The sequence below is a fragment of the Odontomachus brunneus genome, unplaced genomic scaffold (genome assembly GCF_010583005.1).
Source record: "Odontomachus brunneus isolate Ranch 3 - 2012 unplaced genomic scaffold, Obru_v1 Obru_scaffold_041, whole genome shotgun sequence".
NCBI lineage: Eukaryota > Metazoa > Arthropoda > Insecta > Hymenoptera > Formicidae > Odontomachus > Odontomachus brunneus.
This window is the reverse complement of record NW_022639491.1, coordinates 904,351-926,711: the sequence shown is the minus strand read 5'-3', so window position 1 is coordinate 926,711 and position 22,361 is coordinate 904,351. Positions and strand designations below refer to the sequence as shown.

Below are 22,361 nucleotides of genomic sequence, written 5' to 3'. Positions count from 1 at the left end.
CCAACATGGCGCGACAAAATTACACGTGTCGTCGTGCGTACGTGTTAACAAGTTCGAACTGCCCAAGGTGAGCCGCGTACGTTTCGGTCAACTCGTGTAACCCCTTACACAATGTAATAGCGGCAATTCGAAATCCACCGTTCCGCGACTAGGCGGATCGAGTTGCGCAACGTGCACGCCCGCGTGACACATAACGCGGGCTCTTCTGGAGCCGATGAATCCCGCCGCCTAACGCCGACTTGAACGTAAAACAGTTCCACCGTCGCGCCAGCGCTCGAGTGTGTGAGTAAGCAGGCAATGCAACAAGTGTCCTGAGGTTTTGAATCACAAGCAGATCGCGGCCTGCGAGAAAGAGCGAGAGAGACGCGCGAGATAGAGAGAGAGAGAGAAAGAGAGAGAAGAGAGAGAATGGGAGGCCGAAGAGTGGGAGGGTGGTCGCAGGGGCCGAGGATAGAAGATGGAAAGAGACCGTGTACCGAGGATGTGAGTGTGAGAGAGAGGAGAGAGAGAGAGAGAGAGAGAGAAAGCAAGAGAACAGATATGATACCCCGGAGAGAGGTTTACGCGAATGCGCGCCGGAACATGTGAGATGACGTGTGGTATCGAGTGTTCGACGCTTGAACGCCTCGATGCCTTCCCTCGGGAACGGTAAATATCGCGTGTCGCGAGCAACCATGCAAGAATTCACCGCGCTCCGCCGATAGCACCCGAATTCGAAATTCGATCGTTCGCGGATCGACGGTTACTTCGGTGAACGCCGCTACGACTTACACGTGTTGAACCCAATTGGATACTGGATGCACCGTTTGCGCGCCAGGACGAGAATCGATACGTCGTCCTGCGAGGATGACGTATCGATATGCACTTAGACTTTAGAGCCGTGGACTTTTAAGCCTAATGAAGTGAGCGAACATCATTCGCTTCTCCGGCAGGATTCAGTGGGAGATCGTAGCGGCGAGATCATGGATTAAATATGAATCTGACAAAATCAATGACTATTTACCGTTCTGTAAGTGCGCTTCTGACCGGCATGCTTCCCAGGGCGACCCTCGAGATCGACGTGCACAGCATGGATGATGTCGAAGAAGTTTTCCACGATCGCGACCTTCTTGTACACTCTTCCAGGCGGCACTGTACCCTCAGCACCGTTCAACGCCTGTAAATGAAACGAAAAAAATGATAAGTGACGTGTTTATCACACTCTCCTTATGAATAATAGACTACGTGTTATAAAGAGATTATCTTGTCGTTAATAATAAGGAAACGACGATGCGCGCATTTAAAGATTCCTTTGTTCCATAACCCCAACAAAAAACCCCACGAGCGACTTGGAATTTAATGTTAAATTTCACGAATGCTTGTTTCGTGTCTTCAACAAAAGTTTTTGACACGAACTGATACCCATGTATGTACACAACATGTACAAACGCCACCTGCTACTACCCGAAGAGTGACTTCTACCTTCGGCTTTCTCAGTCGGAAAGGTTTACAGTTTCCTACCATCCCTTACCGACACACCAATCGGACAGCCCATTTTATCGATTACTGGCACACCACTACCTACCACTATGTCGCTACCGTCTACCGGTAAGGTAGATACCGTCTGTTATACGTTTGTTAAAAATTCGTAATCATAATCAGGTTATATTTTTTTATGCAGTTCCGTTTTTCGAATCGCAGTATCGTTTTTAACATTTTTACATTATAAACTGCAAAAAATAAGATTACATACATAAAATATCGATATATGATGTGCTACTTATTTTTCTCATATGTCGTCAATATTTCAAGAAAATGTGATTTCATGTTTTACGATTATTTACCTAACTGCGTTATGAAAAAGAAATATTCTTACGAGTTTTTTATCTCTTCTGTGATAAAATTACAGTGTCGGTAAGAATATATCAAAGAATCACGATATGCATATCCGCTATCGATTTAAATATTTACTTTCAAGATAAATAAAATATGTCGGACTGCGCGTGTTTCATCCGAATGATATCGTAGGGACCCAAAATTTACTTTATGACCATGTCCCACAGCAAGAGTACGTGATCTCGCCGGATGTTTTGCATCCCGGGTGTATTAGTGAAACTCCTCATCAACCGCGCAAGATTTGCTCATTCCCGTTGAGGCTGTCTCGAGCGGTTGAGAACCGCGGCGTCCTGCGTAATCTTAATTAATCTCGTCCTAAGTACCGGCATCGCCCGCGGGCATGGTCGCGGTCAGATTGTTCCGGCGAACTTTGCGACCTCAAGAAGTTCGGCGCGCATGCGCGACATTATTGTATTTCCCTAAACACCTGTTGAAGGGTAAAGTTGAACTCGTGGAGTTTAGTGCTTGGGCTAAGTGGCTGTGGTCAAGCGGGATAACAATAGCGACACCAAACTGACCATATTTGGTAGTCCAGCCGGCTCTCTCTCTCTCTCTCTCTCCCCTCTCTCTCTCTCTCTCTCTTCCGAAGAAAAATCCCGCATGCATCTTGGACGCGTTCACACCTCAACACGCCAGACGTGCTCGCGGTCGATTGACCTTTCTTTGTCCAAGAGCTCAAGCCACCGTCGTGGACGGTAAATTACGAATGATCGTCGAGGAAAGGAAAATTCATTAATCACACCGCCTGAGTCTGCGCTCCGGCCACGGATCGGAATACGCGACGCGCAGAATGAGAATAGATCGATCGGCCGGCCTTGATTATACGTTTCGCACGCGCATTTACTCGAAAATTTGCAGTCAGAGGTGAATAGACGGGAAGCCGTTTCATCGATGAGCATGCCTAGCCTAAACGCGGCATACCGACCGCCGCCTTCTGCCGGGCGTCGTCGACACGCAATGCGTCGGATCGGATAGGCGCACGAAACCGCAGCACGTGATGCCGAGATGCAAATTCGTCGCCCGTCCAGATCGACTGGCTCTCTTGTGCGAGTCTGAGACTGTTCCCTGTATTCTCGTCCCCGTTATTGAGGATACATCTGTAACTTCCGTCGCCGCGGATCCAGCCGAACTATCGGCTGGCTCTTTCACAGCAGAAGGATCTCGCGAGCCCGATGCCAGCCCGCCCTCTCCGCCGCGGTTTCCGAAATATCCGCTTTAAAACGAAAAGAGCGATACCGGAGTTAATTTCGGGAACGTAATTTACCGACAGGCGTAATTCGCCGAAAAAGCGGCGCGCACGAGTTCTAAACTGAATTCAATTCGGCGCCGTCGAGCTCGGATATATACACACTACTATTTTATTAGATCGTGTTACGCGGGAGCGTACACGTACAAATTCGGTTATAATTTATTTTTTTCGCAATTACGCGCCTGTGTGTATATGTATATACGTGCATACACATATGCATTTACACATATATATATATATATATATATATATATATATATATATATATATATATATATATATATATATATATATATCTGCACATTTATTCGCGGGAGTTAATAATCCGCGAGCGGCAAAAGCGGAACTTTCAGACACGACCAACGTCGAGTGATGCATCAGCGGGCTGAAACGCGGAAGTGCGTGCGTGCGCGCACATAAGCGCAATAGGCGCCTAACCAGAGGGGCTCAAAGGACCATCGGGGATAAATTTAGCCCTTTACCCGAGCCGCCCTCGGTGGCGCGTTACACGGACAAGCTAATTAAGCATCACGCGCGCCCTACCTTTACTCACGGCATATCTGCGTCAATGATTAGACGACGATCAGCCGATGCATCAGTGCCCGCTGAATCAACATCCTCTCGGTCAAAGAGTGCGCGTGCGCGCTCTCACGCGCGCAACCAGTTTCATCGGTCCCGTCGAATTGGACGGGAGAGTTAAGAGAACTCGGCTCTCGTTCGTTCTCTCTCTCTCTCTCTCGCTTCTGCGAGCAACCCCTCCGAGACGAGAGCGAAGCGACCAAGGAGAGGCCACCCCGCGGCGCTCGCGAGACTTTCGAGAGCGCTCGATCTCATGAGAGAAACGCGCGAGTCTTTACTTCGATCTTGAATCCTTTTTTCCGATATGGTGCGATACGATGGGATAGCGCGAGGCGATAATCGGCCGGCCGCGATAAAATGTTCAGGAGAAAAAGCGCAATTGCCCGAGGGGTGAAAATAATGGTTGAGTGGGAAAGGGACGCACTTGGCTCGCAGTACCGGATCCGATGTCTGGAAATGTTGAAGATCGTGTCGAAAGAGAGAGAGAGAGAGAGAGAGAGAAGGGAGGGGAACAGAGAAATGAAGAGAGGGAGAAAGGGAGAAAACAGTACAATCTCCTTTATCTGATGAGAGAGAATTTAAAAAGGAAAACCGGATACTTTACGAGACGTAAAACGTCCAAAGCAACTAATTTATTCTACATTCGCGCACACACACACACAGAGAGAGAGAGAGAGAGAGAGAGAGAGAGAGAGAGAGAGAGAGAGAGAGAGACGAACGAGACGGCAGCAAGTTTTCGTAGCGAGCCTGCGCGGAAGATTGAAGAATAATCGAAAAAAATTTCAAGAAAAAGGAAATTCCTTCGCTCACGTTAACGGGGCTGTCAGATAGCGAAACGAGGATTACGTACCCGTCCGTCCGCTTATCTCGAAACTAATAGATCATAAGATAACGCGAGAGAGGAACCAGAAAAATGAAAAATTCGACGAGACGGCATATTCCAAGGGACACAGAGCGATAAAAGTCCTGCAGTAACGTGAACCTACGAGACCATCCCGTACACGAGAGTGTGATTAAGAGACCAGCAAACTTAACTGAACCCAACCGATATTATCGATTTTGATCGCTCAAGCTCCCTTCATCAGCTTACCGTCCGCGGTGCTTACTTGATCGAGGAAAAAAGCAGACTCTGAAGAGGCATAAAGAGCGAACGTGCACAGACGATACGAGACGATACGAGACGATACGAGACGCGAAAGAACGACGCGTCGGAGGGACGCGTCCTCCTCCCCGTGCGCGAGCAAGCAGAGACGGTCCAGAATAGAAACGCGTCAGCGTCGCCATAAATCCCTATGAGGCGCGCGCGAGACTTGGCAGGGCCAAGTTTGCGGGGTGGCCCGGCATGGTGCGACACGACGCGACGCGACGCAACGCAACGAAATCCGGGTACAGCGGCTGTTTTAAAGCCCCCGCGGACCGCGGGCGAGTTTGCATTTTAAACGAACGCCGCCGTTGCCGCCGCAGCGCAATGCCGAGGGGAGAAAACAGCGCGACACGGCGCGACCGACGAAGCGGATTAAAAAAATTCACGAGGGAGCCGCCGTTCGGCGCCGGTGCGCGCGCGGGGGTGGATAGCGCGTGAATCGGAGGAGAGAGAAAGAGAGAGACAGAGAGCGAGCAGTCACATGTACCGGGTGGCCCACACGGACCTGCCGGTGTGGATGCCAGGTGATCGGGTAAAACAGCGCGAAAGAAACTGCGAAGAAGAGCGTTCGCGGGGAAACGGCATCTCCGACGTCGGCGACGAGCAACTTTCGAATGCTTCCGCTCTCGCGAGATATCGGCGAGGTATCTGAAAGTCTTGCGATTAGCGTGTGCACGCGCTCGGTTTTCACCGTCGACGAGCGCGTCGTTGGCACGCGTGAAAGACAGAGAAAGGGAGAGGCGAGAAAGGTTGAGTCGCGAGGTCGACATTCCCCGCGCCACGAGATTCGATAAATTGTAACTTGCCGTCGGCGTCGAGTCGCGCAGAACACACAATCACTCTCAAAATTATTTTCCCTAACCGACTAGCTAAAAATTTACCCTATAATCCTGATCAAGTTGATCCCAAGGCTGGTTTGTAGATAGCGATATTATTGGCTTTCCGATAGGTCACACAAGAAAAAAAGTTCAACTGCTAACAAAATCTGATTGACTTGAACTCTAGTAACTCGAATTTCGGTAACTTCAGTCGGAATTTTCTAGTTCGCATCTTCCCAAAAATTTGGTTAACCAACCAAAGGTTTTTCCCGTGCAGCGTAGCAATCAGGACCTTATTGATAATAAGGATTATTAACGATGAAGACCTTGTTAATAACTATAAGACTCGATTGCATCACCTTACACGAATAATTCTTGACTGGGATCAAACTGATGATAGGAATTTGGGGTAAACTTGTGGTCAGGCGGCGGCCGTTTCGTAATCGTTTTAGCCGACGAATTGTTTTCCGTATAATTATCTTCACCGACGTCGTTATCCATTCGCCGATTGTCTCACGATCGCGATGACGGGAGATCAGGAGATGTCGTTTCGCGAGCGACGATCTCCGCGTCGATACGACTATTGTCGGCGACGGCCGCGCGCGAGCAATGTACAGGCAACCTCTGAACGAGCCAACTTCGAGATCCAGGTACAACTGCACATGAGTACTTAAACGACGATATCGCGGCATCGCGATACGATCGCGGGAGTCGCGCGTGTGTAAACCGCCGTCGTTCGCCGGCGGCAGTAAAACACGACCCGAGAGTTCGGTCTCGCTCGCGAAGTGCGTATCAATGAGCCGAGGACGACCACTGGAGTCCGGCTATTGAAACAGTACCGAAGTGGCGTCGTAACGTTGCATAACAACGATACTAGGAAGCAGCGGGAAAGTGGCACGGCCACTTTCGTGAACGTTTGCGAGAGCAAGCGCGGGGGTGGAAGAAGGGAAAGAAGGGAGGGAGGAAGAGAGAGAGAGAGAGAGAGAGGGGCGGGACAGCAAGGGAGTAGAAGAGAGGCGAGCGTTAAATATTCTCTCAACGAGGTCGGATTACCTCCATTACACGCGGCAACGACGATGATAACGAGAATGGCGATACGACGACCCGAGCGAGCAGGCAAGCAAACGAGCAAGCAGGCCTAACGGAGTACCGAGAAGTCTAGATGCAGCTCGCCGACACGGCAATCGTCCAGCGAGCTTAGGATATCAGCTCGCCTTCTCCGTTCTCGTCTTGGGATCTTTTCTTCGGACGCGCCGAGAAGCCCGGGGAGGCGTGTGATTGGGTTAGTTTTGGTTTGTTGGGACGGGACACGGCCGGCCGGGCCACCCAGTAGCCATTTAGATAAACGACCGGCCCCTGTTGAGTGCCGCGGGATGCCAGCGCCGGAGATGGGAACCCGAGGAGAGGAGAAGCGACAGGACGCGAGAGGTAGCGTGCGAAAGAGAGAACGAGAGAGAACGAGCGAGGGACGACCCTGCGAGGGATGGAGACCTGCGGGGGAAAAGCCCGAACACCGAGGTCATACCCTGGTATTCAGGGAGAAAAAGTATTCGGGATCGGGTGACGGAACAAAGAGACGTGTCACGACGAGTCGAGTTCAGTCGAGTTGTCCTCTCACTGTGAAAAAGAGAGAGAGAGAGAGAGAGTTCCCGTCGGATTTCTTTCAGCGACTTTTGCGACTCGTGAATCGCAAATTATCAGGGCGAAGGAGGGGAAGAAGAAAGAAAGACTCGCGGTTGGAATATCAGTCGTAACCGCGAAATTTCAAATCGCGCGAGGGAGTATCTGATGAAAGATACGTCAAAGTAGCGAGCGCAGAATCGCGCGTTAGCGATCATCGAATGCCGGAGTCGCGGCAATCGAGAGAATTCGAGAACATGCGAATTTTCCGCCGGCGTCGGCGGAGTTCGTCCTTCGACAGCGACGACGTCTCGGAGGATAACCTCAGGCGCAAGCCTGGTCCCACCACGTCGTACTTTATCGGGATATTCGCCCATACATCGTACCTTATAATCTAAAGAGAAATATTAGAAAGAAAGCTGAGTTTCGATAGCGTCGCGCCAAGAGAGATATTATCGATTTGTGAACCGGTGCAGACGTAATATCGAATCCATCCTCGAAATCGCTCCCAAGCAATTTCCAAGTTTTCCAGCGAGCACGCTTCTTTGGTAACCCGAGCCACCGCGCACCCACGGAGAATTTACAACAAGGGTATCGCCCGCGCACGCCCTTTCGCAGCAAAGCGGCCCGCGATTGACGCCACGCGTTGCATACATTCGTTGACGATACAATTCCACAACTTCCCCGCCCCGCCCGACTGTTCGGCTTCCCCCGCGAAACCGCGCTACGCTAATCGTGGTTTTTTTGTTTACCGACGGCGATTTCGCTCGCGGCCGTTTTATTCGCGCTTTTAATCCAAAACCGCCGACGCCGCCGCGACCGACCAGTGAATTTTTTCCGATACCGTTCACTCCTCTCTCGGTGCGCTCTCTCTCTCTCTTTCTCTGTCTCTCTTCTCTTTCTCATCGTGTGAATCGCGGGCGCGTTATCGAGGTCAGACCCACCATAAAGCGTCCCATTAGCTCTGCCGGCGTGCTCGCGTTACACCCGCAAAACGTGGATCGATACGGAAAAATGCGAACGGAACTTTCTTCGCGCGTCATCTACTCTAACTGTATCGCTTTAATGCACACCACTTATCTTCTGTATCGCGCTCCCAAACTTCAGCCATCCGGTGTCTTTTGTATATCTTGGATAGGTATCTCGATCAAGACAAAATTTCGAAATTCCTGGCCCATTCGTTAGCTTGAGCGTATCGTATAATGGAAATCTATACGTCGTTATCGTCTGTAAAGATTTTACGATAAGATCAGACATTAGAAATTTCCTCGATTTTTCAGTAAAATGCGTGCGCATAATCTCATTATTTTCTTAAGAAAATTTAATAAGAACTCATTCCCTCGAATACGTAATAATTGTGGATGCAACTAATGTTGTCTCGGAAAATGCGTGTATGACTCGAACGATTAACTCATCTCTCTCTCTCTCTCTCTCTCTCTCTCTCTCTCTCTCTCTCTCTCTCTCTCTCTCTCTCTCCCCTCCCCCGTCCTCTCTCTCAATCTCCTCGGCCGACGATACGCGCATAATCGAAGATAAAAGGGATAATCGAGAACGGCTCTCCAAAAGCCCATTCCCCAAGTCTTTGGATAACGGGGGACCGCTTTATCGCGATCGTGGCTGTCATAAAGCGTCCCGACACCTTCTCGGAATACCCTGCGGGTCTGGAGAGACCCGCATCCTCGCCTTGACCTCTCTGCGGAAACACGGGGGAAACTTTCGTCGCTCTCTCGGTCGACCCTAACTGTCCACTCGTAAAGCCACTCGTCGCCACGCCAGCCGACCGACCGACCGACCGACCGACCGACCGACCGACCGACCGATCGACCGCCCGTCCATCCTTTCATTCCTACGAGTGGCTCCTCGTCGCATCGCTATCGACGACGAAACGCGAATCGATAAGGGGCAGGCGGTAACGGACTCACACCAGCGCGCCGATCTGGAATCCGGGACGGCCCGTGACCGGAAACCGATCGCGCCGGTCGCGCGGCTAATCATCCGAAAAGCCGCGTCCGGCACGCTCGCGAACAGGCGATCCTGGATAACCGGAACGTCCGACTGCTGCTGCCTCTTTGGAACCTCTTTCCTTCTCATCCTCCACCTGTCCCCGCTGCCCCCGCCACGCATGGCCACCGAAGACAGAAGCTTTTCGATGAGATCGCGCACGCGGAAAGGGGAATTAACCGCCGGAGCTCAAGTATAGCTGTGGCAGCTAAAATGTCATTAAAAGAAGGACATTTCTCGCTGCTACTGCTAAAATTAAATTTACTAGCTTCCACTTCTACGTTATGACATAAAATATTCGCTGCTGGATAAAAAGTTTCCATTATTTCACTTTTCTTTTGAATTGCACTTTGTACTCGTCGGAAACTCGCGTTACAAATCCAAGCCGAGGTTCAACATTTAACATAGTTTTATAATCAATGTCCACTTTTTACACGTACGCACGTACATGATTGCGCTATTTAGTTTTTATTCCAGGAAGGACGTTTATCGAAAGCGCGGTAATTTCCTCTTTCCTATGAATTTTGTTTCAAGTCGTTACAATGTCTACAAATAGAGTTATTAACGATTATATCGATCCGCGTTCTAAATCGTAACGTTACAGCGAGCTGTGGATACTTCAGGACGTGACTGGCACTACCCCCACTCCGCTACTTCTACTCTGCGGCTCAGATAAATAAAACTTGCTCTGATCACGGGATCATTCACCTCCCTTTAGAAGTAAACATACTACGGCGCAAGGGTATGCGCCAGCGTAACACAAGTGCGAACTATGAGCCCCAATTTGATGCCGCAGCTTTAAACGCCTATAACACGAGAATAAGTCAACGTAGCGACATGAAATGAAAAATAATATCTTTAGTATATGTTCCCGCACACATCTACACTGCTTTTCCATTAGCCATTTAGAGTAAACGAGCGTCGTGATCGATTAAAAAGTGAGCACGATAATACGAGTAACACACAATCTCTTTCATTCTCGTAATCAAATTGATTCCTTTCTTCGTCTCGTCTATTGTAACAATGACGAGATTAATGTAGTTACTGTAGGTCAAAATAAAAGACTGGTCAATTTCATGATTTCTACTCACACATATGTAGTATCACATTCTGTATGCATTTCCACAAAGTTAAATGCTCCAGATTCACACGCATAAGATATTCAGAAACAGCTATCACTTTCTTAGCTACTCAAACAAATTTAATTTTAATACTATCTAACAGCGGATGCATTTTACATGTGATAGTCAACTCTTTACAATGACAGCAAAATTAACATTTTAGCTAACTTCGAGTCAGCTACTGAGATGTTTCTAAGTCACTTCTTTGCTAGTTGCGATCGATAATCATCGCTTTCTCGTAATTGCACGCTCGGACAGCTCTTTATCCTCATCAATATTCATTTTCGGGATCCCGCGAATCCAGGTATCGATCCTACGGCGAGGATCGCCGGCATATCGGCGTGCGATCTCCCGTCGACGTATTGAGAAATGACTTGGGAATCGTTTAGCGCGCGGGAGGATTGGCAATTAATCGACGGCGTGGGGAAACATTTGAAACGCTTACGTAAGAAAAGCGCTGAGTTATTTTTTTCTTTCGCTTTTTTCTGTTTCGAATGGAAATGAGATTTCTGCAGAGAAGGGGCAGGTTATTTGGTTGAAACGTAAATCGACACGATTTGCGTTCTTTCCAGCGCAAACCATTCCGTACTCTGGAGAGATCTCGCGATGTCCGACTGCTAATTAACACGTCGATTAAACGTCAATCTCACATTTTTGTATATATTCCTGAAAGATTTCGCAATTCCCGTGATACTGTAAAAACGTACACGTTATACGAGTACACAATTTTGAATACCAGGTCGGAAGAGTTGAAACCGTAAGGACGCTGCAACGTGTTCCTTCTCGCGTTCGCGTTATCTTGCTTACGGTTTTCGGTAATTTTTTGCAGACGACACGTCTGATCGACCGTATTCGCAAGCCGCCAAGTCGCGGCGGTACGAGTGAAGTGAATATCGGGCGCTCTAACGCGTTTAATTGGCGGTCGAATAATTATAACCGATGGGCAGTATCACGCTTGCGTAACGCGGTGTCACAGAATGTCAGATGAACGCGACGTTAAAGTCGGTCCGACGTACGTCGAGCGTGAGCGAGCGGTCGCATTTTATTATAACGTTATTATGTTTCATCGTGACGTTTCGTGCCGTCACAATGACGATGCGAAATATCAGCATTTAACCCATCATTCTCGTTGTCATATCGTACTCGCGCTTACAGTACTTCTCGTAACACACCCACGAGAGAAAAAAAGAAGCTGAGCGGTCTTAATTTTCCGCGCGACTAATAAAAGTGCGCAACAACCGTATCCAATACCGTATCCGATACTCGCAGCGAATTCCCGTCAACGCGGACGCGGTAATAACGGTGCTCGCTCGCGATATAATAATTGCAATGTTGTTAAATACGCGTACGATTAACGCAAAATGATAAATAAGATTGCACCGATCCTGGGTTAATTCGCTATTTACGACGTAATCTTTCCCAATAAATCACTGCTAAATCGTCGAGAGGGGTCACGCTAAACCATCATGCGATTGCGATGACGCGGAGGAGACGCACGTTATCGGTCGCTCGCGCGTGCATATACACACATACACATATATACACATACACACACTCTGCCTCTCCTCCCTGCTTCCCTCCCGACGTACCGTCATGCTGACGCAAAGTGAAATGAAGCGCGCTCCCTTCGTATCTCCTTTCTCCCTCCCTTCAACACGTGGAGAGATCACGATCCTCCATCTATCTCCTCGCGACTCCCAGTCTGTCACGGATCCCCGGTTCTCGTCGCGCATCGACCGACGCCGCGGGATGCACGCGAGAAAAGGAAGAGAGAGAGAGAGAGAGAGAGAGAGAGAGAGAGAGAGAAAGAGAGAGAGACTCGATGCAGCGAGTTCTTTTAGAGAGAGAAACTTTTAGAGGATCGTCGATGTTGCGTGTGCTCTCAGTACCGGACGTGGTAAGGAACGTACGAGCAACTTATCCGGCCTTGAGGAACCGCGACGATAATACGCGTACACGCACGGAGCGCGCGTGCGGGCCCCTAGAAGCCGAGAAGAGGCAGGAGGGACAACAGCATGAGCGAGGAAAGAGGAAGGAGGAAAAGGAGAAGGAGGAGATGGAGGAGAAGGGCCCGGATTCAGCGTCGAAGAGACCTGACAGCGAGCCTAAACGGAATAAATTATTACACGAGCTCGTCGCCGTAGTCGTCCTCCCTTTGCTCTCCCTCACGCTTTCTCTCTCTCTCTTTCTTACTTCATTCTTTCTCTGAGGACGGATGCCACCCCGCCGTTAGCCGTCGAGTGTGCGGGCCGCCCTCCCGGCACAAAGATTCATATCTGAGTCGGTGCCCCCCGTGCCTCTCCGCCGGTGCGCCTTCGAACGGGACCCCTAAGCCCGAAGCGAGACGGGATCCGGACAATACTTGTTCGCCCGGTCGGCGACGGGCGGCGGCGGCGGCGGCAACGCGGACCAAACTTCGGCATTCTCTGACTCGCTGCCTCCTCGTCGACCTCTCTCCTTTTTCTCTCTTTCTCTCCTCGCCGCGCATTCCATCCCGCTTACACCCGTGCTCACCAAGCGTGCTCCACCTCGTTCTCGCGCAGGCGTCGCTCGGAGCCGCCTGCGGTGTCGGAACGGAGCAAGCGGGACAGCCGGAGCGTAGAGATGGGGAACGTGGGTCGGGGGACACGAGTGGGAAGCTCTCGGCGCGAGGGAGCGAGGAACAAGGACGGAGTCCGCGACAGACTGGAAGCCACGAGGAGAGATAGACACTACACACGCGCGCACGTGCACATTCACGAAGGCACTCCGTGTCCGTGTCCGTGTGTCGAGGAACGAAGAGGAGAGCAAGAAAGAGAGGATGCACAGAGAAACCCATGGTGTGTGTGTGTGTGTGTGTGTGTGTGTGTGTGTGTGTGTGTGTGAAAGAAAGAGAGAGAGAGAGAGAGAGAGAGAGAGAGAGAAAGAGAGAGAGAGAGAGAAATGCAGAACACTGAGTAGAAGGAGCGACGACGAAGTAGTGACGGTGTGGCGGAGAAGGAAGAGGAGAACGAAGAGGAGAAGGAGGACGACGAGGTGGAACAGGGGAACGGAGGAGAGAATCTCCAGAGATTCCACGCATGGAGAGCCGTGGAGGAACGGGCCAGCCAGACCGGGCCGCCAGCCTTGTTGGTTGCACGGAAGGCAGGCAGCTGCCAGCCGGCTTACCGCCGCCGCGCATTATACGGAACGAGGGAGAGGAGGGAGAGAGAGAGAGAGGGAAAAAGAGAGATCGAGCAAGAGACATTTAGAGAAGGGAGGCAAAGGGGGACAGCGAGAGCGCGTGAAAAGAGTCGTGGCGAGTCCGTGGAGAGGGCCCCGAGAGCCCGACCGGCCCGTAAGGCTCGCCGTAAAAAGCGCGCGCTTAAAGAGAGGTCCGCTGCGTGAAACCTAAATCATGCGAGAGAGCGCGTTATACACCGAGGCGGTTCTCCACGAACCGGCTAATATAATATCGGCGACGCCTGGAATTGCGATAAACCCCGCGCGCTCCGTCCCGGCCGTCGTGGCCCGCCGGCTCTAATTAGCGGCTCCATATCGGAAATCGATGCCGGTGTGGCCGCCGATATAGTATTCGCGGTCGATTAAGAGCGTGTCTCGGTAAAAGGTAAAAGCACACGGCTCGCCGCCGGTGTGTATGTCCTACGTGTATTTCTACTTCTTGGGCATATATCGCGCCGCGAAACGCCGCTAATCCCGGCGCGGTCCGTCCGCCAGTCTAATTAGCCATTCGATATCGGGAATCGATGCGCGCCGGGCGACGACACGGCGCGCTCGCGCGCTCGCTCGAAATCGCGCGTATATTTATAAAAAAGCTAACGCGACGCTAAAGCGCGCTAATGCCCATTTACAGTTGGTGTTTAAGGGTCAAGACACTCCCCAAAGTTCCGAGAGACCGCACCACGCGGCGACTCCCATTAGCGATGTGATCGGGGGCGACGATACTCGGAGCATTCCGCCCCGGTCGATGAGAGATATGTCTTGATAAAATCGCGCATCATCAAGAGAGCGCTATTTATATTTCTATTTTCCCGACATATTTCATCGAAATATGTCACCATCCTGACGCGACCTGCCGACTCTAATTAGCGGCTTAATATCGAAAATCGATCGCCGCGCCGCGGGGTGACGGTATAATATTCGCGGTCGATTGATAACGCGCTTTTATATAATCCGTAATCACGTCGCATACCTCTTTTTCTTACACATCTCTTTTTTAACAAACCGTTTGCTCCCTCTGACGCAAACGATCGAAATGTGCGACTCCCATCAATTGCGTCACTGACGTGTGTATTATATCACATTTAATAAATTATAATTTCCCGTGTTTTGTGACGAAACGCCACAATTCAACGGACATCGATGATTGCGTCACGCAACATCTCGTTGAGCGTCAAAATTATCAACGGAGAAACGAAACGGTCGGTGCCAGTGGCGGTCGGTGCGAGACCAAGTTTCAGATTCGGAAACGCTAATTGAATCGAACGGAGGAGCCGAGTAGCATCGCCGGATGATTTGCGAGAGTCAACGGGGTCGTCCGCCGGCGGAAGGAAGGGTCGCGAACTCTTAGACCGCGTCTGGCACGGAGCAGTTCGCAATCTTGGAACGGTACCAGGAACTTTTCGAATGCGGAATCCGCGATTTCTTTCGGGCCGAAGCATTTAGGATCGAAAGTTTATGGTAACGCGGCAGACCCTCGCGATGCGCCACAAAGAACGACAGGGAGAAGAGAGATGAAGAGAGGGAGAAAGAGAGAGAAAGTCGCTGTCTACAGAAATATCCTACGATATTCCGGGATACCTCAAATCCTGTATGATTAGCTATCGAAAGCCGTAAGCGTTACGTGCAGTACGCTCCAGACAATATCAACGTCGACGAAGGAAGGAAGAAATCTCTTCCTCGCGCGGATTTTTCGAGCGAACCGCAAGATTTTCCCCGGAATGCTGCTGATAAGATAAAATCATGCCGGAGTTGTGGATTCCCGAGGATGTAACTCGGGTTGGCAGTTGATGGAATTTCCATTATGCGCGTTCATTATTTTTACGTGCGTTAAAAGTCGATCGTGCGAATATGCAGAGTATTCGTTCGTCGAAACATGCTCGGCATTTTCTATTTCCCTCGTCAATTGAGAAAATAAACGACTGCAATGTTCAGACTGTTCGATATTTGTCAGTCGTTGGAAGAGACCCCGTGGACGCATTAAGTTGGTACAGTTAAAGCGAAATGGCCGATTTGCATCTTTTTCGTCTTGGGCTTGAAGGGTTAATCTCGCCCTGTCTCGCATAACCGCCCTACCTCCGCCATAGTCAAGGTCTCGCTGGTGCGATCTTACTCCTTCTTACGGTACTTAAAAGCGGAGTCAGTCGGGCAGCTGGTGGTTTCCCAGCGAGGTCGTCGATAGCAAGTCACGTGGGTAGGGTTTCCGTTGTTCAGCCCCGATTTACGCGGAAACGCCGGCGGGGCGACAAACATATTACGGAAGTGACCGCGCTTCTGTCCTTCGCTCGTTCTTCCTCGCCGCCGCCGCCGCCTCTGTCTCTCACACTCGCCCCGTCAAACGTGCGTGCGCGTGTTTGCGTGTCCTCCTATGGTCGGTGACGAAAAAAAGAGCTAAAAAAAGGAGAGGACCTCCACTGTGGAACAAGCTCGCGTTTCCACCCTCGTCGACATTGGAAGCCGGAGACCACGGGAGTAGAGAGCACGATCCGCAGTCAACGCGAGCGATATAAGCCCCCTCTCGCCCAACCCCGTCCGCCCGTCGCCGCCCCGGCCCTCTCTGTCGCCGTCTGTCTACCCGATTCACCCCCGTGACACCCTCCCAACCCCCAACAGCGTCGTCCGTCCTCTCTGTCCGCCTGGCGTGTCGGATTTCTGTTTGCGTTACCGTGTCACGCATCGAGCCTCGTCGCTTCGAATTCGATGGTGTTCCCATCCCTGCTGCCTGTACAGTCTCTCTCTCTCTCTCTCTCTCCCTCTCCCTCTCTATCTAGTTCTCATTCTCTACCGACACCACCGCCGCCACCGCCGCACACCGCTTTCCGATCCGACGTGCGTGTGTAATCCGGAGTCTCTCGAGCGAGACATTCGGGCTAATAATTCCTTATTGCCGTAAATCGCGAGAATGCCCGTCCGTCGGATCATTCCCTCATTCGCTCGCACACTCGCTCACTCGCTCCAAGCAAATTCTCGATAAATCGTGCTCGCGAGTTCGATTACCCGTCACGATATTCTACGTTAACTAGCGTTAACGGCGCCCGACGATATTTTTAACCACTGAGAAATATATATCGCTCGCGGCAAGCACGGCGCGAAAAATGATGTGGCCCTTTTCGGCAAATTTGTACCTCGGCTAATCGAACAGAACGCATTCTATTGTAAATATATACATACATACGTATGCTACAGTAAATTCGCGTCAGGGTGACAAGACAACGTCACGATTGTCAGTTCCGTCGTTTATTTTATGTATTTCGATGTGTAGTATGCATTGTCATTTCTTATTATCGAACAATAATAAACGGTAAAAAAGTACGAAAGCAACGTCTTATAATACATCGTAACATCCTCCTAAATTTAAAAGATCTCACGCAGTTTAAGACAACACAAGAACCGCGATGGCCGTCCCCACGTGTTCGCAGGTTGACGTTCGTGCTCAATCTTCCTTTTAATTGCTACATCGCAAATGTAATTTAAGCGCCTACCGCGGTGTTAAAGAGCACGATCCCATCCAGTGAGCGAGTAAGGGTGCGCGCGCGCGCACCGTAAACCCATCGCCTGTACAATACCGTGGCCAGCCGGTACGCATGTGTAATATATGGAACGATGAAACCCCCACTGGAAGTTGCTCTCATTTATGTCATTTTATTATAACGTCGCCAATCAATTACAGCGTTAATATCATTTCGCGCCGGGCTTGATCAGACATAAAACCCGCAACCACCGCGATAGGAAATCGCGTATGCGCGTCAACAATGATCGGCAAAGCGCAATTATTGTTTTATATACATTGCCACACGCGTGTTAACAGCGTCCGCCAGCAGGCTAGAAGCTTTACAGCCGCGGGAGGAGATTCGCGGCGATCTCCCATGACTGTCGACGTCCACTTCTAATCCCGCACATGAGAAGTGCGACGATAGAGGGATTCATGGATATTCAAGCTGATTCTCTAAGTGTAACAAAATTTTAGGAGATAATTCTTTCTCAAAAATCAAGAGAAGTGTCTTTCATACAAATATATATGCTCCTATATCTCTCCCTGAGAAGTTACATCCTTCCAAAGGAGGAGGTGGAAATTAGGTTTTTGCTTTTTTCTTAAATGTTGCAAAGAAATGTTAAAGAATGAAATGTAATGAACGTTTTACACTGTAATAAAAAAGGATTACTTATCAATATTTTTTAAATCCTCCCGTATCGCTAAAAGGGGGTGAATTTCGTGAATTCCGAGGTCACGCTCCGCGTAACGCACGCGACAACAAACGTCCGATACACAAACGAGTCGTTCCCTTCATGCGTCCGCGCACGCGACCATAATTGAGGCAGACGCGAGAGCATTTTCCGCGCGGTCCGGAAATATCCACGGAAGTCTAAACGAAGACGAGAGAGAGGCAGGGAGATCATCGGGTGTGTTCGATGCACCCAAGATGCGCTCGCTTCGAAAGTGGCTTCTTGCCTCTCGTTATCCGATCTCGGATCTCCTCTCCCGTAAAACAGTAGCCGCTCGCGGCCCGCGCTGACCCGAGGAAAGGAGAGGGAGAGAGACAGAGGATCCTCGCGGGCGGCAAGTCGCATGATGCGTACTGATGGGTACGCGTGGGGCTCGGATCGCGACTTCGCTCGCGCATCATACGGAAAGTTGATGGAAACGGCTCGGAAGATGTAAAAGCCACGGCGCGTCTCCTCACCACAAAAGGCCTCGCCGCTATCCATCTACTCGCGCGCGCAACGCATTCCGCTCTCTTCTTCTCCCTTGCTTGCCTCCTCTGTCTCTCGTTCTCTCTATCATGCGTACACCTCACCGTGGCGCCGGCGGCCTGCACTTACTCCACGCCGCACGCTTTGTTTTTCCGCTTCCCAACGTTATCGCGCCCTTTATATTCCCGCGGCATTCTGATACGCCACCGCCGTCGCAAGAGAGAGAGAGAGAGAGAGAGACGACGCGTCGCGAAAAAAATAGCATGACTGAGAATAGAAATCGCGGTCGGATTGCGGACGCGAAGATACCGCAATATTGTCTCGTGTGCTATCTTGTTATTGTTACATATAAATATGTATTTCTCGGCACGTTTTTGACCCCTGTTCCTTTCTCTCTTTCTAATAAGAATCTAGATACTCGTTTTCTTCTTTGCTAAAACTAACAAACGAGAAGCCATGGCCTTTACCTTCCATCATATACTCGTATTACGCATTCGATTTCGTTTATAGCACTTGGAATCATTCTCTCTATTTTCCTCGCACGTATTATCAAGAATTAATATAGCCATTAGACGACGAAAGTGGAGTTTTTGAGGAAGAGAAGAACGACGCCTTGGGAAGAATCACGCGAATGGAGCAATCGATGCGCGCACACGTCGAGTGTTTATTTTGAGATTATCTGGTGAAAAAGACCCTGTGTCCCGAGCTATTTGCATCACGTGAGGTCATTCGATTGTTTCATCGCTTAAGCGGTTAAGATCCGGCGTATTAGATGGTTCATGGAACAGTTTCCTATCCCAGGACGGCCAGCTGCATCGACTTTGATGGCTGCTGCTGCTGCTGCCATCGTCATCGGTGCCAGCTAGCGGCGTGTAGCTGTTGCTAGGTACCGCGATATCTGATTGCATGCGGGAATATCGGTCCCTGCGGACTGATCCGAAGCGGGCCCGTATCGATTCGCGCGAATGTATCGAACGCGTCTTTTCGCGAATCTCGAGCGTCGCGCTCAACAGACGACAATCAATTCGGCACAATTGGAGAACGGTAGTTTTAATACCTAAGTACTCTTGAGACGGTCGCTACGCGTGTCCCTTGCGTGGGACGAGTGCCGTTAACGAGAGAAAAATATCTCGTGGCGTAACTTTGTAGCGCAAAAAGTCACGATCTTACTCGTTACGCTGGACGCTCTTTATCCCGAGTATCCTCGGATATCCCCTTTGCACGCGGCGCCATTTTTTCCATCACGGGTCGTTTTGCGAAATCGGAGTTACTTTCCGCCAAACGCCAGAGAATTCCAATTTCCCCGTATAAATGATTCCAGCAGCGCTATTCGGAACGTGACATTTAACAGTTAATCAACAACGCGCGATGAGCCGAGAGCGTTTCGCGGGTGACTCGCGAAGAGCCGGCTGCATAATTATATATGCATATACATTCCGCGCGATAAACGTATCTCCTTCTGAAAAATCTCGGGAAAATCGTCTCGCGACCGACGTGTGTTGGTTGCACCGGAGTATACACGCCGCCTGATGCCGCGCGATTTCGCGGCGCGATCAATCACCGGTTCTCGCTCGCGCGCGCGGTAGCTTCCTGGCCGGCAACAGCAGCCGGCTGCAGCTGCTACCGCGGATGCTGTCGCCGCCGCCGCCGCCGCCGCCGCCGCTGCTGCTGCTGGTAGATGGTGCGATATCGGAAGGCTCGCATGCATGTGGGAGTATGTCATTACCGTGACGCCTAGGCAGCGCGACGTGGCGCATTGTGTTCGAGGCCGCGCGGCGGCGGAGAAAGAAGCGGGTGGCGGCAGTGGCGTCGGCGGCGGCGGAGGTGGCAGCGGAGGGAAATGTCGAAGGAGGGAGGCAGGAGAGCGACGCAAGGGGATGAGAGGGGGACACGATGGGGCGCTGCGCGTGCGCTCAGGCGTGTGTGCGTGCGCCTCATTAACCAGACGCTCGCGTTCGGCGTTCTGCCGCGCGAGAGAGAGAGGGAGAGAGAGAGAGAGAGAGAGAGAGAGAGAGAGAGAGAGAGAGAGAAGGAAGAAGAGTTGGGAATTGCAAGCGGAGGAGGAGGAGGAAGAGAGAGGAACAGAGAGGAAGAAGAGGGAGAGCAAGGGGACGAAGCGGACGAGGAGAAGGAGGCGCTGTAGGCCAGGCAGGGTCGAGCACGAGGCCGAGCCGGGCCAAGCCAAGCCGAGCAGAACCGCGCTATGCTGCTTCGGGCCACAGGCTCCGATCTTTGCGTCTCTCTCTCTCTCTCTTTCCTTCCCTCTCTCTCTCTTCATCCTCCGGCTGTTCGTCCACGTTCAGAATGCTTTCTCTCCTTCTCTTTCGTTCTCTCGTTCTCGCAATCCCTTTACCGAAACCTCTTTATATCCACCGGCTCCACACACTCGTCTCTCTCTATGTCGGTTTGACTTCCCTATATCGTCGAATCAACGACACACCAGCTGGCCGATTGCCGGCCGCAAAAAGCCCGGAGCCACCGAATGGTCCCGCGAACAGCGGCGCGATGGATTATACCGATGGGCACATACCCGAGGATCACGTACGCTCGTTCGCCCGAATCGATCGCTCGAAAAGCGTTCCGACCGATCGGCCTCACAGCGCCAGTTCGGATTTCACAAAAGGGGACACACCGTCAACCGCAGATCCGGCGGTGTTCTGCTGTAGTGAGAAACCTCGGTTCGACGATTATCACCGACTTCGACGATCGAAAAAAAGGAACAAGGGACGGTATATATACACGAGAGAGTCATATTTATCTGAAATTGGCGTGGGCGATCGACTCTGATATCGATACCCGTGAAATAAAAATCGCGTTTCGATAGAACGTGTCGCTGGTCGCCTAAGAGGCATCATCCTCGAGCCGCGTTCAGAACCTTCTCCGCTTGACGCTTAAATGAGGCGACAAGAATTGCCGGTGTACGACCGAACGGCACGGAAACGCGCTCGTCCCTGACGCAACACTATGCGCGTTCGTGAATCGGCGCGAACGTTACGCGCCTACGTTGAAGAGCGGGCACAAGCGGTTCCAAGGCGGGTCACGCGCTATAACCTTTTACATCCGCCCCGGTTCGGCGCCGGTGTACACACTCTAAAACTCACACGACGTACGCACACACACACACACAAACACACACAGATCTGCTCTCTCCCTTCCTTTATTTCCCGCCCCCCTCTCCCTGTCGTTCTCTCGCTTTCGCTACGCACGAAACCCTATTCTCGTCGGGCTCGTTCACTCGCACACCATGTGCCTTTCTCTCTTTCTCTGGCTCTTTGCTTAGAGCCGGGCTCTCGCGGCTACCGGCTGAGTTTTACGACCCGCCGCGGCGGCGGAAGTTGGAAATTTCGCACGTTAAGGTAGACACGGCGGGAAGGGTGGTGCGGAGAGAACGGGGAGCGTTGAGGGACGTCGGCGGGGCAACCGCGGAAAAGTTACGAAGATAAGAGCGAAGGCGGCGAGGAGGAGAACCACCACTACTACCACCACCACCACCACCACCACGACGACCACCACCATCACCACACTACTACTACCACTACCACCAGCCACCCCTCGTGTCGCCTGTCTCGCGATAGCGCGGGGTTAATTCGGTCGAGAGAAGCGTCGGGGATGGGGGCGCCGTCGGGGGACGTCGGCGAGGCGGAGGACGACAGCGGCGGTTCGCACCTAGGGCTTTAGTAGCGGCGGAGCGGAGGAAGAGGAGGAAGACGAGGGCGGAAGGACGTGGGACGCGTTTTAGCGCCAGCAGGGGAATGAATCCAATTACACGCAAACCTCGCGCCTACGGCCCATTACATCTCGCTGTCTCTATCTTCCCGGATAGTGATGGAACCTCTCGTCACCTCTCTCTCTCTCGCTCCCTCTTTCTCTCTCTTTCCTTCTTTCATTTTTCCACGTGCTATATCCGCGCTCCGGACCATGGATAGCACACAGCGCACCGGTACTGCTGCTCTTCCCGGACACAGCCGGTCGGCCGCTTCGTATACCGTGCATACGTTTCCCGTCCCTTCGTCTCTCGGCGTTTCTCAGTCTCTCCTTCCATCCCGCTTCCGCTGCTCTTTATC

General features: G+C 51.3%; 1 protein-coding gene across 5 annotated transcripts in view; it reads right to left on the bottom strand.

Annotated features, from left to right (window-relative positions):
- The window catches only part of LOC116844380, a 132,843-nt gene that overhangs the window by 7,129 nt on the left and 103,353 nt on the right, over window positions 1-22,361 (bottom strand). For all 5 annotated transcript variants that reach the window (XM_032815831.1, XM_032815829.1, XM_032815827.1 and 2 more), the window contains one exon: window positions 1,004-1,156. In XM_032815831.1, the coding sequence (XP_032671722.1) occupies window positions 1,004-1,156 (153 nt within the window). The remainder of the gene's footprint in view (window positions 1-1,003; window positions 1,157-22,361) is intronic.